The sequence below is a fragment of the Copadichromis virginalis genome, linkage group LG3 (assembly GCF_057382275.1).
Source record: "Copadichromis virginalis isolate Kocher_CV1m ecotype Utaka linkage group LG3, C_Virginalis_male_GT1.1, whole genome shotgun sequence".
Lineage (NCBI taxonomy): Eukaryota > Metazoa > Chordata > Actinopteri > Cichliformes > Cichlidae > Copadichromis > Copadichromis virginalis.
Window position 1 is genome coordinate 24,159,955 of NC_140620.1, and position 26,339 is coordinate 24,186,293.

General features: G+C 37.8%; 2 protein-coding genes across 2 annotated transcripts; one reads left to right on the forward strand and one right to left on the reverse strand.

The window, feature by feature from the left end:
- Positions 1-2,322: 2,322 nt before the first annotated feature.
- On the forward strand, positions 2,323-4,428 carry LOC146713556 (uncharacterized). Its single transcript, XM_085438637.1, has 2 exons — positions 2,323-2,566; positions 3,093-4,428. The coding sequence occupies exons 1-2, from the start codon at positions 2,323-2,325 to the stop codon at positions 4,133-4,135; spliced, it is 1,287 nt and encodes a 428-aa protein (XP_085294763.1). The 3' UTR covers positions 4,136-4,428.
- A 10,404-nt stretch (positions 4,429-14,832) lies between these two features.
- On the reverse strand, positions 14,833-18,161 carry LOC146713557 (putative high affinity immunoglobulin gamma Fc receptor IB). Its single transcript, XM_085438650.1, has 5 exons — positions 18,113-18,161; positions 16,887-16,946; positions 16,487-16,753; positions 15,870-16,136; positions 14,833-14,978 (listed from the first exon to the last, which is right to left on the reverse strand). The coding sequence occupies exons 1-5, from the start codon at positions 18,141-18,143 to the stop codon at positions 14,833-14,835; spliced, it is 771 nt and encodes a 256-aa protein (XP_085294776.1). The 5' UTR covers positions 18,144-18,161.
- Between the last annotated feature and the right edge of the window lie 8,178 nt (positions 18,162-26,339).

A 26,339-nucleotide genomic window follows, 5' to 3' on the forward strand; every position in this document is an offset into this window, starting at 1 on the left:
CAAAGGCTGCAAAAGCAAGGAGAGAGGGCTGGCAGAAAGTTGCTGACAAATTAAACTCGTAAGTAATTTAATAATAACAAATATAATGGATTGGATTTATATAGCGCTTTTCAAGGTACCCAAAGCGCTTTACAATGCCACTATTCAGTCACTCTCACATTCACACACTGGTGGAGGCAGCTACAGTTGTAGCCACAGCTGCCCTGGGGCAGACTGACAGAAGCCAGGCTGCCATATTGCGCCATCGGCCCCTCTGGCCAACACCAGTAGGCGGTAGGGTAGATTTATCATATCACACTATATTATCCAATATTATAGTACATTATATTATATTATAATATGTTATATTATATCCCCTTTCACATTAGAGCCACAACAGGACCCACTAGAACATGGGAACAGGTAAAAGTGAAATATAAGAATATTCTACAGAATGGTAATATTTATCACTTATATTGCTTTTCGTCTCTTGGAAAGAGACCCTGGAATAATCTGTTTGTTTATAACAGCAACCAAGAAAAGGGCAGAGCAAAAAAAAAAAAAACAGGTAGGATCCTGTCTGTCCCGCAATATACGCTGAATTCTGAGAACTCTCCTTATCAATCTTGCACCTTCCGCAATGGGCTGCTCGCGTATACGGACAGGACATGGCTGCGACAGGCTTCCCAAATCCACCTTCGCTTTTATAGCCGTGGTCTCTCATCTTGATTACACAAAGTAATTTGCAATTACTACTCTGAGATATGAATTACATCTGTAATAATCACATACATGTGATAGAATGTTAATAGTACATTTCCCTTTTTTAGGAAATGTCCTGTATGTATCTGTATGAAATCAATAAATGGATCAGGTGCTGCATTGTCTTTAGTTACATTGATGTTATTTATTTATGGTGAAACAGTGGTGGAATATCGCTGTTGCTTTCGTATAAATGAAGCGGACATACCTGCGTGGCCGCGATCTAATCCTTTTTACATAAAGTAAACCTGCTCCCGAGCAGGTTTACGCTTACGGCTCTGTTGCTATGACAGCAAGTCCCGGATGAGCTTCGGGGAACCGAACGATCCAAGATCAGGCGAAATTGTCAACAATCAAATCCAGCTAACCTACTTATCGAGGTACGAAGAACGGGCCCCTGGTGTTTATTCACACACATCAAAACAAACACAAGTACTTATTTCCAAGTCAAAACAAAATAGTAATTTCACTGAGGGAAAAAAAAGAAATCAGTCTACATTGTGTCGTCTCTCTGGCCAAAAAATTTCGTCTACATCACATGCAATGTCCCCTAGTCCAAGGCACCGGAGAAAATATCTTCTGGAATGGCGTATCCAGGCCTGACATGATGCCTGGTCAATATCCCCACATGCCTCCTCCATTGCCCCTTAAAAGGGCTATACGTTGATGGGGATGATGGTCATAGACCTTCCAGCGCCAGGCAGAGAAGAACTCTTCAGTTGGATTCAAAAATGGTGAGCATGGGGGGAGGCTGAGTACAGTGAAGAGTGGGTGATCTTTAAACCAGTTGCGGACCAAAGCAGCCGTATGGAAACTAACATTGTCCCAAATGATTCAATTCAATTCAATTTTATTTATATAGCGCCGAATCACAACAAAAGTCGCCTCAAGGCAAACGTCGCCTCAATAGCAGACCAGATGACGTATCTGGTCTGCTCTGGTCTCTGAACATTAGTGAGCATGTCATGTAAGGTGTCCAAGAATGTAACAATATGTGCAGTGTTATATGGGCCCGGGGTTGCATGATGGGGAACAACACTATTTTGACTTATAGCTGCACACTGATTGATTATGGCACGGTGTCCAATAATGTTCCTGCCGCGTCTCCTTGTCTTAGTGAGGTGAAAACCAGCCTCATCCACAAAAAACTGCTCGTGACCCATGGCATCTGCCTCTATCTCCATCACTTTCTAGACAAGACAAAATAAATTCAGCACAGCAGACACATGCACAGCACTACAGTATGCACTGCCAGATTCAGTACCAATGATACTATCCACAGGTTTCTGTAAGAGCGTACGTAGGCTGCCATGACAGACCACTACTTCCGTTGTCCGGTTTTATACTTCCGGTTACTCAAAGCGAGACCCCGCGTTCAGTCGTTGCTAACAACAAAATCAGTTACTTTGTGCGGTAATAAGTGGCTTTACCTGTTCGAAGATGAGCTCGGGTTCAACGTGTGCTGTCGTCGGCTGCCACAATAATTCAAGAAAACTGAAAAATGCATTAGAAACATTTTGCCTTGAGCATCAACAACTTAGAAAGGCCTGTCCGTGCCCACTGCCCTACGCACTGCACTCTATGCCGCGGAAGGAGGATCGGAAACTGGCGTGGCTGGCAGCTTTAAGACTCAAACACCCTCCAAAGAGAGTTTATGTTTGCTCCTTTCATTTTATCGATAAAAAGCCCACAGAGCTACATCCCGACCCGGAGCTTTATCTGGGCTATGACCGACCCCCACCGAAGAAAAGAAGAAGGCTCACTCGGACCACTTTGAGTGTGACAGCTTCCAGTAATACGAACAAAAACACAGAATCTGCACCCGGTAAGTGAAAGTGTAAATGTGGTTTGCCACCGTTTCGCATTTTAAACACGCAATTCTTTACTTTTACTAAATAATAGCCTATGGTGAATGGCGTTAGTATCAGCACTAGCTGGTTATTAGCAGCAAAGTCTAAATTTTAACGAAAGTTTATAATAATAATAATAATGCCAAAAGATTAGCTCCAAGGGCTGTAAAAGTCTTAGGTTTGTGTTTATAAAGAACATGTTTTTTCAAGTCGAAAAAACTCAAGTAAAAACGTTAAAGGCAACCTTTGCAAAAATACCAACAGTTGTGACTTTTTTTTAGAATGCAAAATAAAATCTAATCACATTAATTGAATAAAATTGTGACAAATTTTTAGGGGACTTAGGAACATTTTATGTTGACATTTATGATTTTGCATTTGTGTGAAAAAATGTAGAATGAGAAATTTCACTCAAAAATATAATAAGCTAAGTGACACTTTACAGTTTCTCTTATGCTAACAGTTTGACTGTACATCTGATCATATTTTTGTCTTATTCAGACTCCACAGTGTTACGTTCAGTGGAATTAGACCAGGCCAGCATCTCCACACAACCCCCTGAGCCACATTTGCACTCAGTCCACACACAGTGGGAGGATCCTTCGCAACAAGACCATCAATACTGCAACAGGTCTCGCAGAAAAGATGTGCAGGATAAGATGACTCAGTGTGATGAAGTTGCATATTTCATTCTTCAAAATGATGCAGACGCTTTGCTGTACACTGGGATAGCCTTAGAAACATTTAACACACTTGTGTCGACACTGGAAGGATATGACAACAATGAATTTACCATGCCTGTCCGAGATCAAGTCCTCATGACACTTATGAAATTAAAGAGTAACCGTGTAATAGGTGACCTAAGCCGCCAGTTTCATATATCACAAAGCATGGCCAGCAAGATCATCTCACACTGGTTAGACAAGCTGGAGGAAGTTCTCCGACCATTAATTCCATGGCTGCCAAAAGAAACTATTCAAGCAACTATGCCTGAAGCCTTCAAGAAGAACTTTCCAAATAGTACATGCATTATAGACTGCAGTGAGACCCTTTTACAGAAACCCAGAAATCTGGGCTCAAGAGGGGAATCATACAGCCATTATTATTCACACAACACAGTCAAATATTTGGTTGCTGTTGCACCATGTGGACTAATCATGTTTGTGTCTGCGGCATATGGCGGCCGATGTAGTGACAAATTTATCACAATGGACTCTGGAATATTAACATACCTAAAACCTGGTGATGAAGTCATGGCAGATAGAGGTTTTACAATTAAAGACTTACTCTTTGAGAGAAAAGTTAGATTAGTAATACCCGCTTTCACAAAAAAACGTAGACCGCTAACTGAGGAACAGGTAACATACACACGTCGGATTGCAAATGTAAGAATCCATGTTGAAAGAGCAATCAGACGCTTGAAAGTCTACAAAATACTTTCACAAATTGTTCCTATAAGCATGGCTCCTAAAGTAGACAAGATACTGAGAATATGTGCTGCTCTAGTGAACTTAAGAGAGGATCTCATTCGTGATACACAATAATTGTGTATGTTATGAACAATTGTGGACTCGGGGATATTAAGATGGTTACTCAGGACATAAAGTTGTGTAGTGTAATGTAATTATTTTAAAATTTGATGTACATATATGTAGAGAGTAAATAATTCCAGGTCTCACTTTTTTATCTTGTGTTCTAGATGAAAGGTTATGTGATACAGTGTGTGTGTGCGTATGTATGTATGTATGTATGTATGTGTATATATAAAACAATTGCAATCAATCAATTGAACAATTATTACTTTTTTATTCAACCACAATGTGATAAATTTCTTAAATGAAAAAAAAAAAAATGTTTTTCTCAAATCTGCAATAATTAGTTGTGCATTCTTGACATTTTTTTGTGTTGGAAGATTACAGAAATACAGAACTATTCACAACATTTAATGTTGTCAGTTTGTCATTCATTTCCCACCATATGTTACAACTATGTAGGGCTGCTCAATTAATCGAATTTTAATCACGATTACGATCTGGGTTTTCAACGATCATTAAAAATGACTGAGCCGATTATTAGCCCCTCCCTCATGCTTTACTCTCGCGCTGCTCCGTGTGGCAAATCGAGCGCGCCGCTCTGCATTTCGAACACCGTCACGACAATTTAGAGGACCCGAGGGAAGCTTGGAAAGCTAAGCAGAAGTTATTTGGAGAGAAGAGTGACTGCTGTTGGTTGAAAAGAGGTAAAAAAAAAAAAAAAAACTTAAGTGGTGTGGAAACATTATAGGTTCGCGGAGTCAGAGGTGGATCAAGTAGACACAGTGTGTAAACTTTGCTATGGTGTAGTAGCTGCACCACAGAGCAACACTGCAAAGTTCACTAAACATAGATGTTCACATTTTTCATTTATTTCTTATATTGCAAACATTTGCACTGTTATCAGTATTTGCACACTATTTTATATTATTTTTTAAAGTCAATATTCAATACATTGTTATTGTTAACCCTTTAAAGCCGGTCAGAGCAGCAAGCTCCGTTTTGTGTAACTATTTTTAAATCCTGCTAAGCTAGCGCAATAAATTTTTTCCATATGAAACCGGAGGAGTTGTACTTACATCTTATGCCATCAGCTTGTCCTCGGTCATGGTTTCCTTCCACATATAGCTTTGCAAAAATTGCATAAAAAGCGCTTGCAGGAACAAAAACATAATATTCCAGAAACGCGCTTTGCCGATCCGATCAGCTGTTCGTAACACTTCCCACATTGAAAAAGACGTCAACGCGAACCATCACATGTACGTCATTTCCTGCCCGAAACCGGAAGTGACGTCATTTTCGCAGAAAATGTAGTTTTTTACTTGTAGGCCTTAAAAGCCTATACTGGTGTTTTTATAAGTCATGTTTGACTTTTCTGAATAGTTGCTGGGATGCTTAGAACTCGAATTGCACTGCTGGAAATAGTTTATTTTGATGCACCTGCTGTTTTCTTTGCAAATTTGCATCATAGGATTGTTTTTTTTTTTGTTTTTCCTGCAGTATATAAAAATTGCTGTATCTCCAAAATAAAACTATGGAAGATACTCAAAATAAATTTCCTGTTGTTGTAAACTATTTTTTGCAACTTTTTTGTATTTAAAGTTTTGAGGGATAAGCCTCTTAAATTTCTCCAAGTAGAAATATATGTAAAAAAACAAAAACGATTTTCAGTTTTTTTCTAGTTTATTGCACTTTTTTGCAATTAATGTAGTTACTATGGACTTAATACATACATATTATTAAAATATGGGCTATAACAGTTGTATTGATGTATAACAACTTGAAATGCTCCCACAAATGGCACTACAACATGTAAAAATAATATAAGCTCTGGCCGACTTGGTTCTATGGTAGGTCTTAAAGGGTTAAATAAATATCGTCAAATAATCGTGATCTCAATTTCAGTGAAAATAATCGTGATTATCATTTTTGCCATAATCGAGCAGCCCTACAACTACGTACATTTTAGTTGTATTGAAATATTTAACAGATTTCATATTGAATGTCTCCTTTCATTCACAAGACAGAGACCAAACTCTGCAGACATGTTGGTGTCTGACTGTCCCATTTATAGTTGTAACATGCATTAAACCTTGCCCATTATCTTCAAGTAGCTCTCATTTAACTGAAACCGTCCTGCTGCATACTCCTCTACAAGTCGAGGTAAGAAATATGAGAAGTAAAACCCTCTCAAGCGTTTTACTTGTTCCTTTACAAATGCTTCATCATATTGCACTGTAAATGAAACATGCTCAGTAGGTGTCCAGATCACAAGTGTGGCAGTCTTGAGCCCTGTGCAAAACATTGTAAGTTGCACTTGCATGTAATAGCCTCTGCTGCCAGTTTTCTGCAGCTGCAGTTCTCCATCTACCAGTTTGATATCGCTGCATTTCTGGGTAAGCTGCTCCGTGAGTGAAGGATAAGTCTGCACAGGACATTTTATTTCTAGAAGCACATCTGAGTCAATGACCCCGTCAGGACTCGCAGAGAGCCATGGCTCCTGGATGGTAATAACACTACCCATGTGAAGGATGTTCATACCCTGTTCTTTCAGCTGATGACAAGCTTTAACTTCATTTTCTTTACCATAGTTTGTTTCATAATTCCCACGAAAGGAAGGGTACATGTGCTCAGATAAAAATTTGTCATTTTTTGTGGTGGCACGTACTGGAACTTTTTTAGCAGAGCTTGCTGTAAGTCTGATTTTCCTGCAGTTGTGCCACAAATCAGATGCACTTTGCTCTTTTGTTTCTTCTTGTAATTGTTCTGCTTGCTCTTCAGAAACTTGAATGTATGCCTGGTAGAATGCCCTGCATGGATTACAGCTTAGTTTGTAACTGTGTGCTTGGTGTGGCTGAAAAAATTGCTCATCAACTTTACTGTTGCGGTGAGGACCTGCAGATGGCGAGGCATTGTAACACTTTCCAATTAATGTGTTCTTGAGGAGGAAAAGTGGCTTCGCTGGTGCTTTGCTAACACTGTCAATAAAGTCTTGATGTGTAAGGTGATATGGTGTGTTAGGGAGAGATTGTGTCACTGCAGTCCGGGAGTTCACATCGTACTGCTGCTCTGCCCTGTGATGTCTGAAGTTTATCTGGCTTAGACGTTTAGGTTCAAGGTTCTTTGCTGTCCCTGCATTCCACCTGCGCTGCTCGTCTGTACACGCAAGCCCTGTCTTTCCACTGATCGCAGCATTCTGCACCTGTAACAAACATTAATAGTTTTTTCTCACTGTCAATACTCAAGATTTAACATAATGAGGAAGTTTACACTAACAAAAGCAGTACACGGTTGGTGTCCTGCATGTTATAGATATGACCCTGGGTCAATACACCTGAATCATATCCAAAACAGATATAAACACTGGCAAAGTCACCCATATTATCCATTTCATATTAATAGTCAGTTACTTTTTGATGCAGGAATATACATCCACAGTCAAATTTTTTTCAAAGTAGTGTGTGTGTACAAATATACATATATATAAACAAACATGTATTATACTACTCTTTGTCACTTCTTATAACTATAGTTGTTCTTGTCTTGTAAATTTGACCTTAATGTGCAGTCTTTTATTTTTTTTATATTTTATCTTCATGTGATTGTACAGCATACAGCCCACACAAAGTTAACGAGTGGCTTTCACATGTAAACAGTGCTCCACGTAATACTTGGCTAGATGGCAGTAGCGTGACTCCTTAATCACAGCCTTTGACCAGTCCAGTGTTTCTGTTTCAGTGATTTAAACATTGTGATATCCAGATAAGTGATATACCTTCCACAGAATAGCAGCCGCATGGCTACATGATCTCCCTAATCCGGCGATACAGGAACAGCCGACTGTCTCCACTACTCCACTTTCTCTTAGCATTGCCCATGCTAAGTGTTTCGCTTGATTAATACTCTGGCTCGGCTCTACAGCTGCTTTAAGAAAAATAAAGTCGCCTTGTTTGTTGAGCAGTACTTTATCAATTTTGTTGCTGTGCAGGTAATTATACGCCTCGGTGCTCTTGTAATTACGTAATTCCTCGCCATCAACGCCTTCGGAAAATACAAGGTAATTAATAATGTCGATGTAGCTAACATCGGGCCATAGTTTCATGTCATCTACCCACTCCGTGAGAAGTGACGGGTGAGGCACTGTTACTGAACTGTCCTCGCTGCTTTTTAAAACATCTCTACTGTGTATCCACCTTCGATGTGTTGCCATTTACTCCAGGTAAAACAAACTGCAGTGAGAGAAATCTTTATCAACAGTGAAGGTGTAACCCCGCAACTGTCAACAACAGCGCAAGCGGAAGTAAAAAACCGGCTTCCGCTATGAATCGGGGTAATGGCGCGAAATCAGAAATACTGTGGATAGCTTACCTGCACATAGTCATTGTGCCATTATGGGTGCATGTCTGATGCAGGGGCTTTAATACCTTTCTTATATCACCACTCTGAAGACAGATGAGTGTTGTCAACAGGTTTACTGACATTCAAAAGGGTAAGACTAAAAACAAGACTAAAAATACAGTCATGTAACATACATATGTGCAGCATAATATGCATTTACATGCCACAATGCTACTACATAGCATATGTCTAATTATGTAAACTTTTTAAACTACTACTGATGCTATCCCAGACGACCTCCAAAATCGCGGGTAACTAGCTTAACAAAAGGACTAGCTTTACAGCCAAATACTACATTAGCGGGCAACATATTGCACAAAAAACAAAGTTGCAACTTATACTTTAAGTACATACCGGCGATACAACCATAAACAGAAGATGTGGACAGTATTTTTTCCATCAGGACACCATAAACTGTGTGCCGATATGTTTCCCTTCTTCTTGCTCACTTGCTTTGCTTGACTGAGCGGACTTCCTGTTCAATAAAGTTTTTTCAAAAATAAAGCCGTTTCTAAAGTACATTACTTGGAGCAACCACAGAGGGCGCTGTAAACACATAATAAATAACAACTGACTGAGAATGATATTTTAGTGATACAACATTTTACAACTTTTAGTGATAACAGAACAGTCATGTCGCAGCTGTTTTACACATTCACTGTTTCTTTCAAAAGGTACTCTGTAGATTTGTAATAGCATTAATGGCATCTAATGGCTTGTCATGAAATCAGTTAATAACTCTGTTGTAAACAGTTAAAAACAGATAAACAGTTAACTCTGCTATATGGAAAAATATCAAACATCTTCTCAGTGGCATCAGTAGATTTCCTTCTCTCCTAACGTGCAGATGACAGTGTGTAACTTATGAAAACAAAGGGCAGAATAGGAGTACATTTGATAATATCATGTCACAGGGGTACCCCAGAATATAAAAGAGGGGTTTCACATAAATCAGTATCACAAGATATAGCATTAAATTAAGTCCCTGCCAACATGTGCCAAGAATATAAGTTATGCTGTGACTTTTCATTGATTACACTTAATTTATAAATCCATTCAACCCACTCTCCTCTTTCTGCAAACTATCATTTTATTCTACACACGCACACACAAGTATACTATCAGCTGACTTTTTCCATTGTTCTGGAAAAACTTGTCATAAGTCCTACAGCCACTACAGGGACTTATTGTGTGTCTTATGTTCATAAGGGAAGCTGGCTGATAATTTTCTTAGAAACAAAGTCTCCACATTTAATGTTGGTTAAGACCAGATTATCTGCACTTTCACATTTCAACAAACCAATATAAATTCCTCACATGCTGCATGTCTTGTCAATGGGTTGATAGGTATCATCTGACTAGTACACAAATACAGACTATTAGTGGCAGCTTGTCAATAGTGCATCACATACATTACATAAGTAAAGTTTGCTCATGCAACATATGTGGATGCCTGTATGTACTTGTCCAAATCCGTCTTGTGGTCAAATTAATGACTTTATCCATACAAGTTCTTGCGAATAATATAATTATGTTTCTCAATCAAAAACTGAAATCTACTGGGATTTTACCACACAATCATCTATATAGATTACAGAGAATATTCCAAAAGAGGAAATTCCAGTAAGAGGCAGTTCTGTGGGTGAGAATGCCTTGTTTATGTCAGAGGTTAGAAGAGAGAAGCCAGATTGCTTCAAAATAATAGGAACTCAAAAGTAAGTCAACAACTTGTTGCAACAAAAGTATGCAAAACAGCGGCTCTGAAGACACAAGACATCAAACCTACAAGCATGTAAGTTAGTGTGCAAATATATATGCAGCCCAATATAGCATCACCTCCTACTATAGTTGTTAGATCACAGTGGAAGATTCATTTCAATTTTATGTATATAGCACCAAATCACAACTAAAGTGGCTTCAAGGTGGTTAACAAACGAAGACGTACAAAAGCAGAAGTAGCAGTCCTGCTAAACTTATAAAAACAGGAACTTGCAATAGGTCATATCTCAAATGACCATTTAAAGGTGTGAAGTCTTGCTACAAATGCAGAATTGTGTATAAACAATGAAAAGAGCAGCGTGTAGAAATACTCCTATTTCTAGGGTGCTGGGGGCTTCCCATGATGCACCATGGCAGGATAACTAAGAGAAAATCCAGGGTCATGTGATCCAGACATAACTGTAAGCTTTATAAAAAGGTTTTAGCCTAATCTTAAATGTAGAGAGTCACCCAAATCCAAACTAGGAGCTGGTTCCCTATAAGAGGGACCTGAAAGCTGAAGGCTCGGCCTCCCAGTACAAATTGAAAACATATATGGTTTGTGAAAACAACACTCAAAGAAAAGCTGCAGTGAATTGCATGATTTAATTCAAACCCTGCAGTGGTCGGTGTGATCTTTTTTCAGGTGCTTGTTATATTTCACTTCCTGCTCCCTGTGAAGAAGGTTTATTTCCTGTGTGTTCTATAGATTACTGAAGAAAAGATGACTCAATGTTTTAGTACAAAAAATGTGAAAAGGAATCTTCCTTCCAATCCAGTAGATGTCTGATTGAATATTGTAGAATGTTGTCCTTACTATTGGTAGGGAAGATAAACAGTTTTTTTGTTTTGGTTTTTGTTTTTACAAAGTCATACTTTGTAAAAATGATATCCTTGTAACTGGATATCTTCAGTCACCCACTGGCATCTCTAAAGTTCTGATTATGGACCTTATTAGTGAGAAGTCATCATGACACCTTAAAAAAACAGCTGAGTGGAACAAAACAAAAGTACAAGAGGTGTGTGTAGCTTAATAAAAGCAGATGTGGTCTGTCTGGTACGTCACGTAATGACTGTTGATTTAAGAGTAAGCAGTTTATTTAAGTCTAACAGTGAAACCTCTGCCTATCATCTTTGGTGTGTCTATGCAGGACACTATGTTTAGAAGGGGCACATTTCATTACTAGAAACAGAAACTGGGTCATTTTTAACTCAATTGCATGTTTAAAGTACCGGTAATTAAAGTTCATTTGAAACCACACTATCTCATCTCTCATCTCCTCTGAGGTGTGTGAAATGAAAATAAAAAACACATACTTGTATACTAAACCACCAAAAATATCTGCTCCAGTGAGCATTTGCAGATAATAAGCATTTGCTTTTATTCTTTTAATCAACTTACTAATATGTGTTTCTTGTTTTGTTGCAGCCATACGTGAGGTCAATTTGAAAATATATAGCCCCCTCGAGGTGCTTTATATTTTAAGCAAAAGACTGTATTTTAATACACAGAAAACCCCAACAATCAGAAAACTCATTATGTTCAAGAACTTGGCAGCAATAGGGAGGAAAAAACATCTGCTGTGACTGAGTGGGGCCTGAAGGGAGAGAAAAGAGAAAAAAAGACACAGAGAGATACACTGTAGAATAAAGTTACAAATGTCTTTTCCACGAAACACATTTGAGGGTAAGAAGATGCAGCAATGATGAAGACCCAGGATCTTCCATTGCTCTCCAGGACACAAGGCCACACATCTCAATGACAAACCTGTGTCCACCTAAGAGGAAGGAGGAAGACAGAGCTCTCAAAGCCAATGGACAAGAGCCCCAAAGAACTAGAGGAAATGGACAGCCAATCCTGCTAGAGGCTAGCTAACAAGAGCCGAGAAGAGTCTTGTGCCAGATGTCTAAGACCCACCAGATACAAGTTGTAATATTTGTTTATTTGGCAATTCTTGTTAGTGGTATAAAATTAAAATGATTCATTAACAATAAAAATAAATATATACTGGCTTTATGTCCGCTATTGTTTAGTGATGAGTATCACAGCACATGAAGCCTCAAAAACCAGGATTTCAGGAAGTACGTTAAATACAGAAACCACTTAGAGAGCCAAAGAAATTTCAGTTCTTAAAACCAAACAGGATCAAACAAAAACAAACAAAAAAACCCTACAAATCTTTACTTTCAGTTCCTCATGCTCAAACAATAATATATTGTGTCTAAAGAAGTCTTAAATAGAATTTCAGTGTTAGAGAGGAACGTTAGTTAAATACCAACGATAAACACCAATAATCTAACAAAATACACTACATTCAAAAAATGTAAATTACATTTTTAGAGCTATCTAAAAAAAAGATCAGTCAATAAATCAGGGGATATTGTTTCTGTGCAGATTCATAATGTGTGTTACTGTCACTATCAAAATGATAACACACTGTTTTTATACACTGCAATCCCATTAACACATTCCATCAACCATTGGGCATTTCTGAAACCTACACACGACATTCAAATTAAATTCAGCTCAAGGTATATGACGCATAAACTGGATCTAGAATTTTTATGGGGTTTTTAATAATATAATATATAATAATACAATTAAGAAACATAGATTTAGCAGAGTCCATCTTACATCCGCTTCTAGTCCAAATGACATCACACATGGCCTTTAATATACATGATAAAAAATTTTTAATAAAAAAGTCAGAAAGAAGTAACTGAATAATTTATTTGTTCTTCCTTTCATGACCACAGTAGTCTTTCACTGAGCTCTCTGCAAACTTGCAAAGAGCTCAGTGTACCGGTACACTGAGCTCTTTGCAGAACTTTGGAGACACTGTGGTTGTATCACAGACTTAAACACTGAGAAGATTAAAAGACATTTAAACTCATGAGATTGTGCCACGTAAAATAATTAATATACATGACTGATCTACTTCTATGCCCAAAATACATAGTTATACTAGACAGATAATGTGTGTTTTTTGTTTTCTTTGTTTTGTTTTGTTTCAAACAGGTCCATGACAAAATATCAAAATATCTAAACAGGTTAGCTGGTGATAAAAAAATATCTGTCTATATCTACATATCTATTCAAAAAATTATCCTCTCGCCCCTCTCGCCCCTGCAGACGGTCTTTACCCTTCCATGAATGCTCCTCCTCTTGCTCCTTGCGTGAGGACAGAGCATCTCCTTGGTAGATCCTGCACTTGATGGCAACATGCTATTCGCTTGAAGATGGCCTCTAGTGTTGTTCCCCACATCCCCACAGAGTTCCTGATGGCTCTTAGTCCTGTTGATCTAGGATCCAAGTGTGGGGCATCGAGTCATAGGCTTTCTTGCAGTCAATCCAGGCGGTGCACAGGCTGGTCAGTATGGTCTTGCAGTCTCGGGTGACTGCTCTGTGGTAAACAGAGCAGTCTGTCTAAATTGCATTTGAATTTGAATTAAAGTAACATGTAGTAATAACAATGCCTCATGTCTCTGTTGCAAAACTAGAGATTGGCTTTTATTTGTCACTTATCCATAGATATAATTTTCAAAGGCTTCTATTAAAACTCATTCACTGCCATTGACGTCTATAGACGTCAATTACGGCTGAGGAGGAGGAGAGGGAGGGGGCAGGTGTGGGATTTGAAGGGGAAGGTGACTGGAAAGGCAGAAAAACCCCAAGGGCACCTTACAACACCGACCCTGATAGCAGGCTAGACGGTGACCTAGGCAGGCACCAACTTGAAAAACTGAAGCCCACCAGCAGTAAAAGTAGACCTGCAAGGAGGTGCAGGGTTTGCGCACGTAAGGGATTGCGCAGTGAGACAAAAATGTGGTGCAAGTCTTGTTGTGTGCCCTTGCATCCCGGAAAGTGTTATAATGATTACCACACAAAAGTGAATTATTCATTGTGAATAAATGTTTCACTATGTACATTTTATTTTTTCATATATTTGTAAATAAATTGTTTTGATAAAACATAACCTTTCTCAGTGTTATTTCTGTTTTATAGAAGTGAAAAACTATTTTATATGTTAGAGGTGTCACAAAGCAAGAAATATTAGTGTCAAAGGCACTTTTCTGCTTGAAATGTATTTTTCACAAAAAGCTCGTTTTCTCCCTTTTTTTGGTCAAAACAGGCATTTTTGGTGGAACCCACCTCTCTTCTACAGCTGATTACTAAAGAATGGAAAATGGTAGAAACAAGCTTTTTTTTTGGATGAAAGAAGAGAGTCTGTTCTTCATTTTGGTAGGTTCAGCGTTTATATGATCATAACACACAGTTTTCTGTGGCTCTTCAAAAATGAGTAAAAATGCTCAAAAACCCTGGCAGTGGGGAGTTACCTGATTTGAAAATGGCTGGCAGTGAATGAGATAATATATATATATATATATATTATAATATATATGTATTCATATATATTATAATATATATGAATACATATATATTATAATATATATGAATACATATATATTATAATATATATGTATTCATATATATTCATATATATATATATATTCATTTTTACAATTTTGTTGCTTACAATTGTGCACATTTTCTATATAGCATGGTCATTCCAAGGCTGACGTTTTCTTAACACCACCAGCAGCAGAGTGACCCATAAAATGGTGCCAACAGTTCTTAGCAGGAAGTAGAGAAAAACAGGAAGTTGATCATAACAAAGGAGAGTCACCATCTCATTGTCTGTAAAAAAAACAAAACACAACAAAAAACATCCTTACTTAATATATACAAAAAGTAAAATTTGGGTTTAAATAACCAATTATTATTTGTTCTTGTCAAAAAGATTTGATTTGATTTGACAATATAAAACTCTCTGTCCAGAGGACAAATGATGCTCTGTCATACTTTCAAATACATGCATCCACTGTACAGGCAGGTGATACAAGCCCAGTTATACTGACAATGAGTTTCTTTATTAACCCCTGGAGAGTCTTGGGTCGATTTGTGGCTCTAAGACCGATGGTGTATGCATTTTTCTAAGACCCTCCAGGGGTTAAAGCAATAAAAGGGTCAAATATTCCAGGCGAGTGAAAACATTTCAGTTTATACTGGGTATGATACGATGCTATCATATGATCACACTGCCAATTCTAATTACATTAGCACATGCAATGAGTTCTTAGTGAATTTCTAATAATATTTATTATTAATGCATTTATTCTGAATAAATGCTAGCTATTGTCTAGTCTTTTCTAGTGGATATATTAGGTACAGTTTGATTTACTAAAGCATTAGAGTATGTCATGTAATATAAGGCACTAAGATTTTTTTCCCAAAATGCCTGTTCTTGGTTTTTTGCAGTTTTGCAGTGTCTTTACAGAAACAAACCCTCCAATGTTGGTTGGAAGCTTTTGTCTCTCATTTTGAAGAAGTAATTATTTGTCTCTTTGTCTACCAAACTGAGTTCCAACGTTTAGTGGGGGATTAATATATGTCCATATTTTATATGAAGTGTAGGCCTCTGACAGCCTGAAAAGTATGTGACCTGAAACACATCTCAAAATACATTACACCACCACCACACACACACACACACACACACTTATGTATACCAGTAATGTGGGCTCTCACCTGTGCTGTCTCTGCTTCTGACAGCCAGCCAGCTCTCAGGTGATTCTCCAGCTCCTGAGATGCTGCACTTGTAGAGTCCTTCATGAGACTTGTTGATATTGCGGATGATCAAAGTGCTGGTGGAGATGCTCTTGATGAAGATACCATTTTTATAGAAGGATATGGAAGTGGAGGTTTTGGTGAAATCTGTGCTGTTTTTACAGCGCAGACTCACAGTGTTTCCCTCCACCGCAGGAATTAAAGGGCTTTCCAGGATCACAGGACCAGCTGTTATAATTATAATATATGGTATAATTAGACGTTTATAGCTCAGCACAAATGAAAATCATGTGTTTGAAACCTGTTTCTCATAGGATTTGAGCACTTTGATGTCCAGTATGTTATCATTTTTTTTCTGTGACACTCCTGTTGAACTCTAATTTTCTTTCTTTTTTTCACTTGCACAGGCCAACACTTAGCAGATATATAATTATCAGAATATTTAGCTGATTTCTCAACAAGCCCTCAGTATGGTGGTGTACTTTAGCTCATAAAACACATTTTAATATGCAATTCACCACAGATTTCTTTACCAACATAAACATAAATGTCAGTGAACACAGATACAATAAACTTACGTGAAATGGTGATGTTTACAGGGTTGCTTTTCTTTCCATCTCCGCTCTCACACCAGTACTGTCCGCTGTCTTCGATATAAACATTTCTGAAGATGCAAATGGACCCACTGAAAACTCCCCAGCTAGTCCCACACGCTGTATCAACATCTGTTGCTTTCCTCATTAGTTTCCATCCAAGAGACACATCAAACTCCTTACAGTCAAAAGACACTGTGCTGTATTCATAGTGCTGAGAAGTGTTTGGAACAACATGAGGAAAAGCTGAATCTATTGACAAAGAGAAAGACAGGACCATTAAAATATGTCAAGTGACAATTAACAAATCAAACATAGAACCCTGACTGACATTAATCAGAAAGTTACTAAATTGTGCAAAGGAATCAAATTAACTTTCACGTACTTGTTTGAGCATCACAACTATCCCAAATTTGTATCACCAGCAGCAGCCAGGTATTTATCACTGAAGAAACAAATAACATGTGAAAATTTAAAAGATAAGTGAATAAAAGACACATTTAAATAAAATATAACTCAACTTGACCCACAGGTGATCTTATGGCTTTGTTAGACTTTGGAGGGAATGTTGCTGAATGCAAAATTAAAGGCTATGACAAAATAATGTGAATTATATACCATAGTCTTGATGGTAATATGTTGTCAGTGAACTTGTTTATAAACCTACCCTTCCCAAAATGTCCAAAAAATAAATAATATTATAATAATATATCAGATTTGACTGGATCACTGTGACTTGTCCATCAGCTTCCAACTTAATAAATATATTTCTGCTTTAAGTATACGGTATTTAAGAGAGAACAATATATATTAAGCTGAACATATCAGGACATCTGAAAGGACACCTCATGGGAACCTCCTAAATTAAGTGTTTCAGGCATGTCCTGAAGACAGAAGCAGACCCAGAATTTGCCGGCGAGATCATGTTTCTCAGCTGGCTTAGAAACTGGAGATGGTCGAAGAGAAAGTGGTGTAGTCATCTCTGCTTAGATTGCTAACCTGTACTGAATCTTTTTTTAATCCTGTTCTTTCATGTAAATTAGTATATGTTCAATGCTCCCTTGGATAAAAAAAATCATGACCTTAGTAGTCATTAAATAAACCTCACAAAAACAAATTCACAGCCTCTTTTCACACAGTTCGAGAAGTGTTGTGGTTGTACTGCAGATAGTTTGTCAGGCTGAAACACTAAGATTTAAAAAAGAATAAGCGAGTTACATAAATATGAATATAGAGACGCTGTGTGGTTTGGAAACTCTGCAAAGGGTTTGAGCAGCATTCATGTCTGTAAAACTTCACAGCCTAATGTGGTCATTGAATGAATTTGTATTTCTTCTTATTAGACTTTGCATGTAATCCTGCTATGCTTTGTGTTTGGCCAGAAAACAGCATTGCACAAGGCTCATCACCAAAATCATCAAAATACTGAATATGTTTTAAAGAAAAATGGAAGTTACGCTCACAGTTGGAGATTCTGATATTTGTAGAATCAATAGTGCTGATACTCTTCTGGCGAAAGTTTAATACTAATGCATTGAGCTACAAATTATTACAACTGCTAGATAAAAAGCAGCAGCAACACCTCAGATGTGTAACAAACTCAGTACTCACACAGTCTAATGCAGAAACATGTAACCTCCATGTTGTCTTGCTGACAGATCACCAAACCGATATGCAGTTTAATATAACTAACAACCTCTTCCTGTTTGGCTCACTGCTGAAGTATAGAGGTGTCAACTTTCTACTGTAGCATGAGGTCTTGTCTGGTATTATGACCCCATACAGGCAACTGATCTGCCCAAAAAATACCTTTACAAGATACCTCATGGGAACCTCCTAGATTAAGTACTAAAAACCAACTAAAGCATGATGATTCTGGAGCTCCCCAGTGCAAAATTAAACCTGTTGTTGCATATTATCTCATGTCACTTGGTTGTTGGTCAGGAACAATGACTAACATTTAATCTAAGAAAAAAAAAAGGTTAAATCAGGAATTTTATTTTAATAACAACACACACGGGGAGCAATGAGAACAAAGCAGTCTAATGACCGCCACTGTTACAAATATTTAGATATACAAAGTGAGCCAGTGACCTCTACAGGGCATGTTCGGCACACACAATCATACTAGATTCATTTGTGTACAGGGCTCCTACTAAAATGGCAAATGACAAATTAGTTGCTAAACACAATGCATAACTTCATTGCTATTCTTTTAAATTGTCTAACATATGAATTTAGTGAAAATCCATATCTTTTGGATGAGATGCTTTTCCCTGGTGGGCTGGATGGCCTCTTCTGGGCAGGTTAAGATGTGGGACCTTGGTGGCTGGGGTTAGCTGGTTTCTGGTTAGGTCCCTCCTTGAGCAGGTGTGGTTTGTACCCCCCTGGCCGTTTTGTCGTTTTTTAGTGGGTTGGTCCAAGTTAGAATATCCGGTTCATGCTTTGGGTCCATTGGGAAAAGTGAGGCATTCAGGTGAGGGAACGTCTATTTCTGGATGCAGCTTGTCTCAGACCAGTTTGTCTTTTGCCTTTACTAAGTGTGTCTGCTGTCACTTGAATAGATGATTGGTGTTGCAGTGTGAGCCACAAGACTCATCTGCACACTCTAGACTGATTTTTGAGGTGGATGCTGTCTCTGACTTTGGCTGAGTCCTGTTATTAGCTCATGCCAGCGTGAATAGCCTCCTAAGGGCACAGAGACTCAGAGGTGGGTAGTAAGGAGTTACATTTACTCCATTACATTTACTTGAGTAAGTTTTTGAAAAAAAATTACTTTTAAAGTATCTTTTTTGCACGATACTTTTTACTTTTACTTGAGTACATTTGTGAAGAAGAAACGGTACTTTTACTCTGCTACATTCGCAAAATTCGACTCGTTACTTTTTAAAAAAATAATTAGTTTAACACATTAGATAACATGCCACCAGTGGAGTTTCCGGTAACTTTTTTACCAATCAGATGTGGCCATGCAGTCACATGACCAGTTTGAAACTGTGGCGGGCAGAGCGGCTCAAGCGTTTCACAGTAGTGATGTGCGATACCACTGATTTCCTTTCCGATCCGATACCAAGTAATATTCAGGGTGGTATCGACGATACTGATCCGATACCGATACTTTGTACAAAAACGGATTTTATTTAATGTATCTCAAATTATAGCGTCATAATAATTACAGGACATCAGATTACTTGTTCTTATCACTTAATAATGCAGGGTTCATTATATAGAAATAAAAAAACTAAAGTTGTGCGCTATTTGAACACCTTGCCTGCCTGCAGCACTAAAGGACTGTGAGAGACGTCTGTCTCGCCCTAGCTGCACCTGTCCCTCGCCTCCTCTTCAGTTCGCCTCAACATACGGCTCATATTCTGTGATATGATTTACTCTGAGGTGTTTGACGAGGTTAGTGATGTTGCCACAACCAAACATGCCAACCCTCCCGATTTTTCCGGGAGAATCCCACCTTACTCCAGATTTTCCACCCGGACAACAAAGTTGAAAAACCATATCACAGAATTCATAGAGCAGCCCAGCCAATTCCAGTCTCCAACAATGGCGGCAGCGACTTAGTTTTAATATTACTCTTTTTTCTCTTTCTGGGTCGCAAAAAAACTTTTAACATATTTTCAGGTGAGAATAGCTGTGTAAACTTCAAATATCTGAGCCGACCGACACATCGTCTTCAAACCCCCGCGGTCTTTCACCACTCAGGTTAAACATGATGTACAAGTCACTTTGATAACTTAAAAATGTTATTGTTTGGCTTTTTCAGTGTTTTGTTTGTTCGTGAGTAAATCGGTTTGGCTGAGATTAAAGTTATTAGATTAGATTAAATTAAATTTAACTTTATTAATCCCTCGGGTGGGTTCCTCCGGGGTTTTCACACAGCTGAATAAACGTCAAACAGAAAACTGATTAAACAGAAGTGTGAGACGGTCGAGAGTTTACGTTTACTGAAGGGAGGTCAGTTCCTTAATCTTAATTATGCAAATTCTCATGACCATGACCTCCCAGCCCATTGTTCCTTCAGTGGGCTGGTTTCAGTCATTATGCAAATGTACTGTTTATAAGATTTGGGGAAACCTGCAGTCAGCTGAGACTGAAGAAGTCACTTGGATGAGTGACAAAATGTTTCTCCCACAAAACACTACGTCTAGATGAACAGAATCAACTTTTTGGAGATTATTTTGCTATTGATTTTACAAATTCATTTGTCTGAGTCTCATTGGTTTCACCTACTGTTGATCATTCCCTTTGTGGAGAGTATAGTATAGTCATAAAATTATTTTTTTAGGTTTAAATCCAGCTTTTTGTGCAAAAAAAAAAGAAAGAAAAACATTTTAAAAAGCTTTTTTGTGAAAGCATGTTCTTATTCACTTAAACTGTGTCCTTCTTTCAGATACTTGGGCCTTACTGAACTGCATGTAGTAGAACCTGTAAAAAGACTGCTGACAAAACCCCGTCCAGGCCCTTAAAAATATACATGTGTCTAGAAATGGTGGTTTTTAATTTTTGGCAACAGCCTTTGCAAAAATAAATGTGGAGACACAGCATGTCGATACATTATCACACCTATGTTTTGTTTTAACCTCAAGGGTCAAGACATCATGAGAAACTACAACCACAGCCCCAAACTTCAACTACATGTTTCAAATAAAAAGAGAAAAAAGCATATTGAAAAATATATTTTAGATGTTTGACAGTTAGAATGATTCTACTTTCACCTGACTGCAAAAAGATAAATATACATTTAATAATATAATGATAGATGACAAATACCTCACAGGTTACTTGTTTGTGAAAGTTTTCAGTACACCTATGTTTAAAGACACATTTAATCCTTGTCTTGCTGGCTGACAGTAAAGGCATCCTTCACCAGCAGCTGCAAGAGCAGAGCCATCATTACAATAGTTAGAACAACCTTTAAAAGGAGACGAGCCTCTCTGTGAAGCAAAGGCACCAGAAAGTACATGTAGCCACGTATTGACAACATGAATTTCCCACAGTGCACTTATTTCCCTTTGGAGGAAAAAGCCAGTCTTCTAAGTCAGCATTTTAAAGTTATTTTAAAGTTAAATAGAAGTGCAGCAAGTAATTCAACAGGGTTAAACCCATATCTTATTTTTAACTGTGTCTGTATAAGTATAAATCATAAGGAAGCAATTCTATGTCTCAACTCTGATAGCCAGCTTTCTCTGAATTGTCTGGCCCAATTATCATATGCACTTGTAGGGTCACGTGAATATTATACCACTTCTTATGGAACACTGGCAGGAGGCTGGTGGACAATGTGTTATTATTGCAGCTTATTCCTCTATCACATTATGAGCAGGACTCTTGGATCACAGCATCAACTGAAAGAGATAAAATTCACCAATATCAATACATGTTGATGAAAATTAATTTACCTCTTAACATTTACCAAGTCGAGAACAATGTAATTTGTAAACTGCATATATATATATATATATATATATATATATATATATATATATATATATATATATTTATATATTATATATATATATATATATATATATATATATATATATATATATATATATATATATTGTAAGTGCAGCAATGAGTACTTGCCACTTCTCAAGGCACAATTTCACTGAAAATGTGAGGTCAGAAGCAAGAGCACACTGAGCACTGGAGGAAGAAAGAAAGTGGGCATTATATGTTTACATGCTGTAGATGGTTGGAGAAATGTTGGCTATATATTGCTTAGAACAGTGTAATATTATAAACAAAAGTGGATAAATTACAATTAAAAATATATAAATAAATTAGTTTTAGTCATTAAAATACTTGAGGGTAAAAGAAACCAATTAGGGAATATGTTACAGACTGTAACGTTTACTGTCAAGCACAACATTATATACCGAGTTGCTGCTTCCACTGAAGTAGTCCCAACACCAGCAGCTGCAGAGCCAACCCAACCGTCACAGCTGTGCACCGGAAGATGTAGACATTGTGTGAAAAAGCAATTTCTTCATGAGATACTGGAAGAATAAAAACACAAAAAGAAAAAAAAAAGCTCCTTTAGGGTTGATAAGTCATCCTGTAAGTGTAAAAGCTTCTGTTTCAGAACAGCAATATCATTAAACTTTGAATGTTTAGTGTACATTTTGCTTCCTTCATTTTAAATTTTGATCAACTTACTATTTTAAATGCAAACCCATCATAGTAGCCAGGATTGCTGGGATTCAGTAAATGTGAATTATATGTTTGAAGCGCCACAGGGCTCAGATCAAAGCTCACTGAAAGCGTGGATGTTCTGTGATTACAAATTCATCCATGCTACTAATAAAAAAATACATTGAATGTATATATCACACCACCAGCTGAAGGGAAGTAATTTTAAAATGTCATCGATGTGCCAGTGTTCAATCTTACAACTTTTAAATTTCAGATTTTATTTTTGATAATAACATACATGAGACAGTGATGTTGACAGCATTGCTCCTCTCTGCCCCACTCTCACACCAGTATTCTCCACTATCTGAAGCAGAGGCATGATCAATCCTGCAGGTCTTTGTCGCAGTGCCATTTGAACATTGAGAAATGATTTCCCTGGCGTTCCTCACTTTCCAATCAGTTGAAATATTAAACCCTTTACAGGTAAAATAGACTGACTCAGTTTCAAAAAGGTGCAGTCTGGATGCAGTTATATGAAAAGACGAATCTGAGAAAGAAGAACAATGTAAAGAAATATCAACTGAATTGCCAGAGATCCAAAAAGTAAGGTTTAGCATTCCCAACAGAAAACCAAGACTAATTCAGGGTTGGTGGTAGGAAATAAGGATTTAGTCAGTATCTATGAGTCCCCTTGCCTCGTTTCTCCTCCTTGTGTTTTTTTCCATGTTTTCCCCAGCCCGTTATGTCTGTGCTCTCCCGTGTTCTCTCCTCCCCTCCTTTCTGCGCCTCCGTGTACTTCCTGTTTTACTTTGACAGTCTCCCGTCAGTATGCGTAATGTTTGCTCCTGCAAACATGATTATCTGTGTCAGCTGTGTTCCCATGTCCCTCGTTATCCTTCTGTGTATTTATGTCCTCGTCTCCCTCCATTCCATCTCGCTCATTGCTGTGTTTCCCTGTGTTTCCTCGCATTTCAGTTAATCATTTCCCAGTTTAGTTTAGTTCTGTTTTCCGTTTATTCCTACAATAAAGTAGTGCTTTTGACGTTATTCCTCGTGTCTCTGTGAGTTTGTGAGTTTTAACCTGCCTCTGTTACGCAGCTGAATCATGACAGGTAGCCAGGATTGCTGGGATTAAGTACATTTCAATAGTATATCTGAAGTACTGCAGGACACTTATAACTGCTTACTGAAAGCACGGATGTTCTGTGATTATAAATTTACATATGCTATCAAATAAGTAAATAAACAGAAAAACCATACCTTCCCCTGCATTCGACTTCCTTCTGATAGCCACCCAGCTCTCTGGTGATTCTCCAACTCCATGTATTTTGCATTTATAGAGTCCTTCATGAGACATTAAAACCTTTTGGATTTCTAGTTTTCCTTCATATCTGGTGCCCATGAAGAAGTTATCTTTATAGAATTCTGCTGTGAAATTTGAGGAAGTGATCTTCTTTCTACAGTGCAGAGTAACAGCATCTCCCTCCATCACAGGACAAACAGGACTCTCCAGTATCACAGCACCAGCTGAAAATGCAAAGAAATTTATAAATGTTACAAATGTGCAATGGTTTAGTCATTATAACATTCACATTTCAGATTTTAATTCTGATAATAACAAACCTGAAACAGTGATACTGACAGTGTTGCTTCTCTCTGCTCCACTCTCACACCAGTATTTTCCACTATCTGTAGCAAGAGCATATTTGATCCCACAAGTCCTCGTCACAGTGTTATTGGAACATTTCGAAAGGATTTGCTGAGTGTTCCTCACTTTCCATCCTGCTGAAATGTTAAATCCTTCACAGGTAAAAGAGACTGACTCATATTCAAAGAGCTGCAGTCTGGATGGAATGATAGAAAAAGATGAATCTGAGAAAGAAGGATGCAATAAAACAACGACTGAGTTCCCAGAGATTCAAGAAATAAGGCCCATGCTAATTCAGTGTGAGTGGTGGAAAACAAGGATTTAGGCAGAAGGATTGGAAAACATGATATGAATATAAAGGACAAATACTACTTACAAGAGATCTTAGAATAACCTTTCTGCACATGTGCCATCAGCAGCAACAACCCTGCAGAAACAGTCCCAACGGACAGTTTTGTTTTCACACCAACATTTACAATTTAAATTTGAATTTATCTGCAGTCAGCATGAAAGTATGTTTGCTCATCTTTTTGTGACTTATTGGATATGCAAGAGATCGACATTTACATCTCCATTATAATCTAACTGATATCATCATATGACAGTTCATTACTTGCACAAATATATTTCACATTACAAGTGCTAAAAAGTAACACATAATTTGCAAATGAGGTGTTAGTAAATGTTACATTTTCATTATTTGCACAACTAATATTTTCTTTAAAATGAAACATGTTGGGGTAGAACAGGAACAGACTACTGCAAAAAATATAAAAAAGATTCTATATTCAAGAAAATTACACGAGGCAAGAGACGAATGCTGTACTCACAGAGTTTACTACAGAGTGCGATGACTTCCATTCTGGCTTTCTCACTGAGAGTATCAAGCGACATTAAATCTACATATGTAGCTCATGTCTTCCTCTTCCTGTGCAGGTCACTTTACTTCTTGTGTTGAGCAGACTTTATTGAGTAAGTTTTATGAAGACTGCTGCAAGTGTGTTACAATAATAAACACAGAACAGTGGATATGTTAGACTGAGGGCAAAAAGGCAGCAGAGGCCATCATTGACAACAAAGCAGAGACAAAAAGGGAAAAAGAGCTAGGAGTGAAACTTTACATAAGATTAAGTATTATATGATAGTGTGAGCATGAATAACAGGTGCCATAGTGCCCCCTTCTGACCAGTAAACACTGTCATGTTTTTCAGTTATATGAGGGCAGAGTCCAATAAAGCAGCTCATATCACTGCCTCACGGGAGCATGGCTGTAGTATTTTATAATCACCTGCTTCGGCAGGTAGAGATGGCCCCTAATGGCCCATTGAATGGACTGATATCATTGGAAGTGGGTGAAAGAAACTGCAGAAATCATTTTCAGCTCCTCTTTGGTTTACACATTGTTAATAGGAAAATTGTACTTAGTAGTCAGTATAATCTTTTAATGACTATGATAATGTGACTAATGATGCTCCGACGTTCTGAGGTCACTACCTCGGTTATACAATGTCACAAGTTTTGCGAGGCGCTTTTGTGATATTTAAAGGATTGGATTACATTTTTTATTCCTCCCTGATATCCTCCAAATCTGCTGACAGTCACTGGGTGAGGCAGTGGCCTTTTTAATCATTGTGTTACTATTTTATGCTATATTTAAAAAGAGGGGCTCATATTAGGAAGAAGAAAAGCGAACAGAATATTTAGGACTGTCAGGACCTTCAGTTTAAGCACTGTTGTCTTTGATTGTTGTTTATGATGCTCAACACAAGGTCAACATAAGGTTAATTGTCAATGGAAAATTGTACTTAGTAGTCAGTATAATCTTTTAATGATATACGTTTGCATATGGTAGAATGCTGCATGTAATCATTTGTGTTTAGAAGTATATAGTTGGTGGCATATTGAAAGAATGTCTCATCCTAGGAGGTTTGTAACATTCCAGGGTGTTCACCCCCACACGAGAGAGGTCGTACCTTGTCTTATTGTTTTACGGTAGGATTAACGTAGCTATGTCAGTTTTAGTTTAAGTGCCTTCTTTACATA

Coding starts and splice junctions, on each gene's coding strand:
- LOC146713556 (XM_085438637.1), top strand. CDS start 2,323: ATGCCGCGGAAGGAGGATCGGAAACTGGCGTGGCTGGCAGCTTTAAGA. Junction 2,567..3,092: donor AAACACAGAATCTGCACCCG/GTAAGTGAAAGT, acceptor TGTCTTATTCAG/ACTCCACAGTGTTACGTTCA.
- LOC146713557 (XM_085438650.1), bottom strand. CDS start 18,143: ATGGAGGTTACATGTTTCTGCATTAGACTGT. Junction 16,137..16,486: donor TGTAAACATCACCATTTCAC/GTAAGTTTATTG, acceptor TAATTATAACAG/CTGGTCCTGTGATCCTGGAA. Junction 14,979..15,869: donor CAGAAGCAGAGACAGCACAG/GTGAGAGCCCAC, acceptor TTTTTTTTACAG/ACAATGAGATGGTGACTCTC.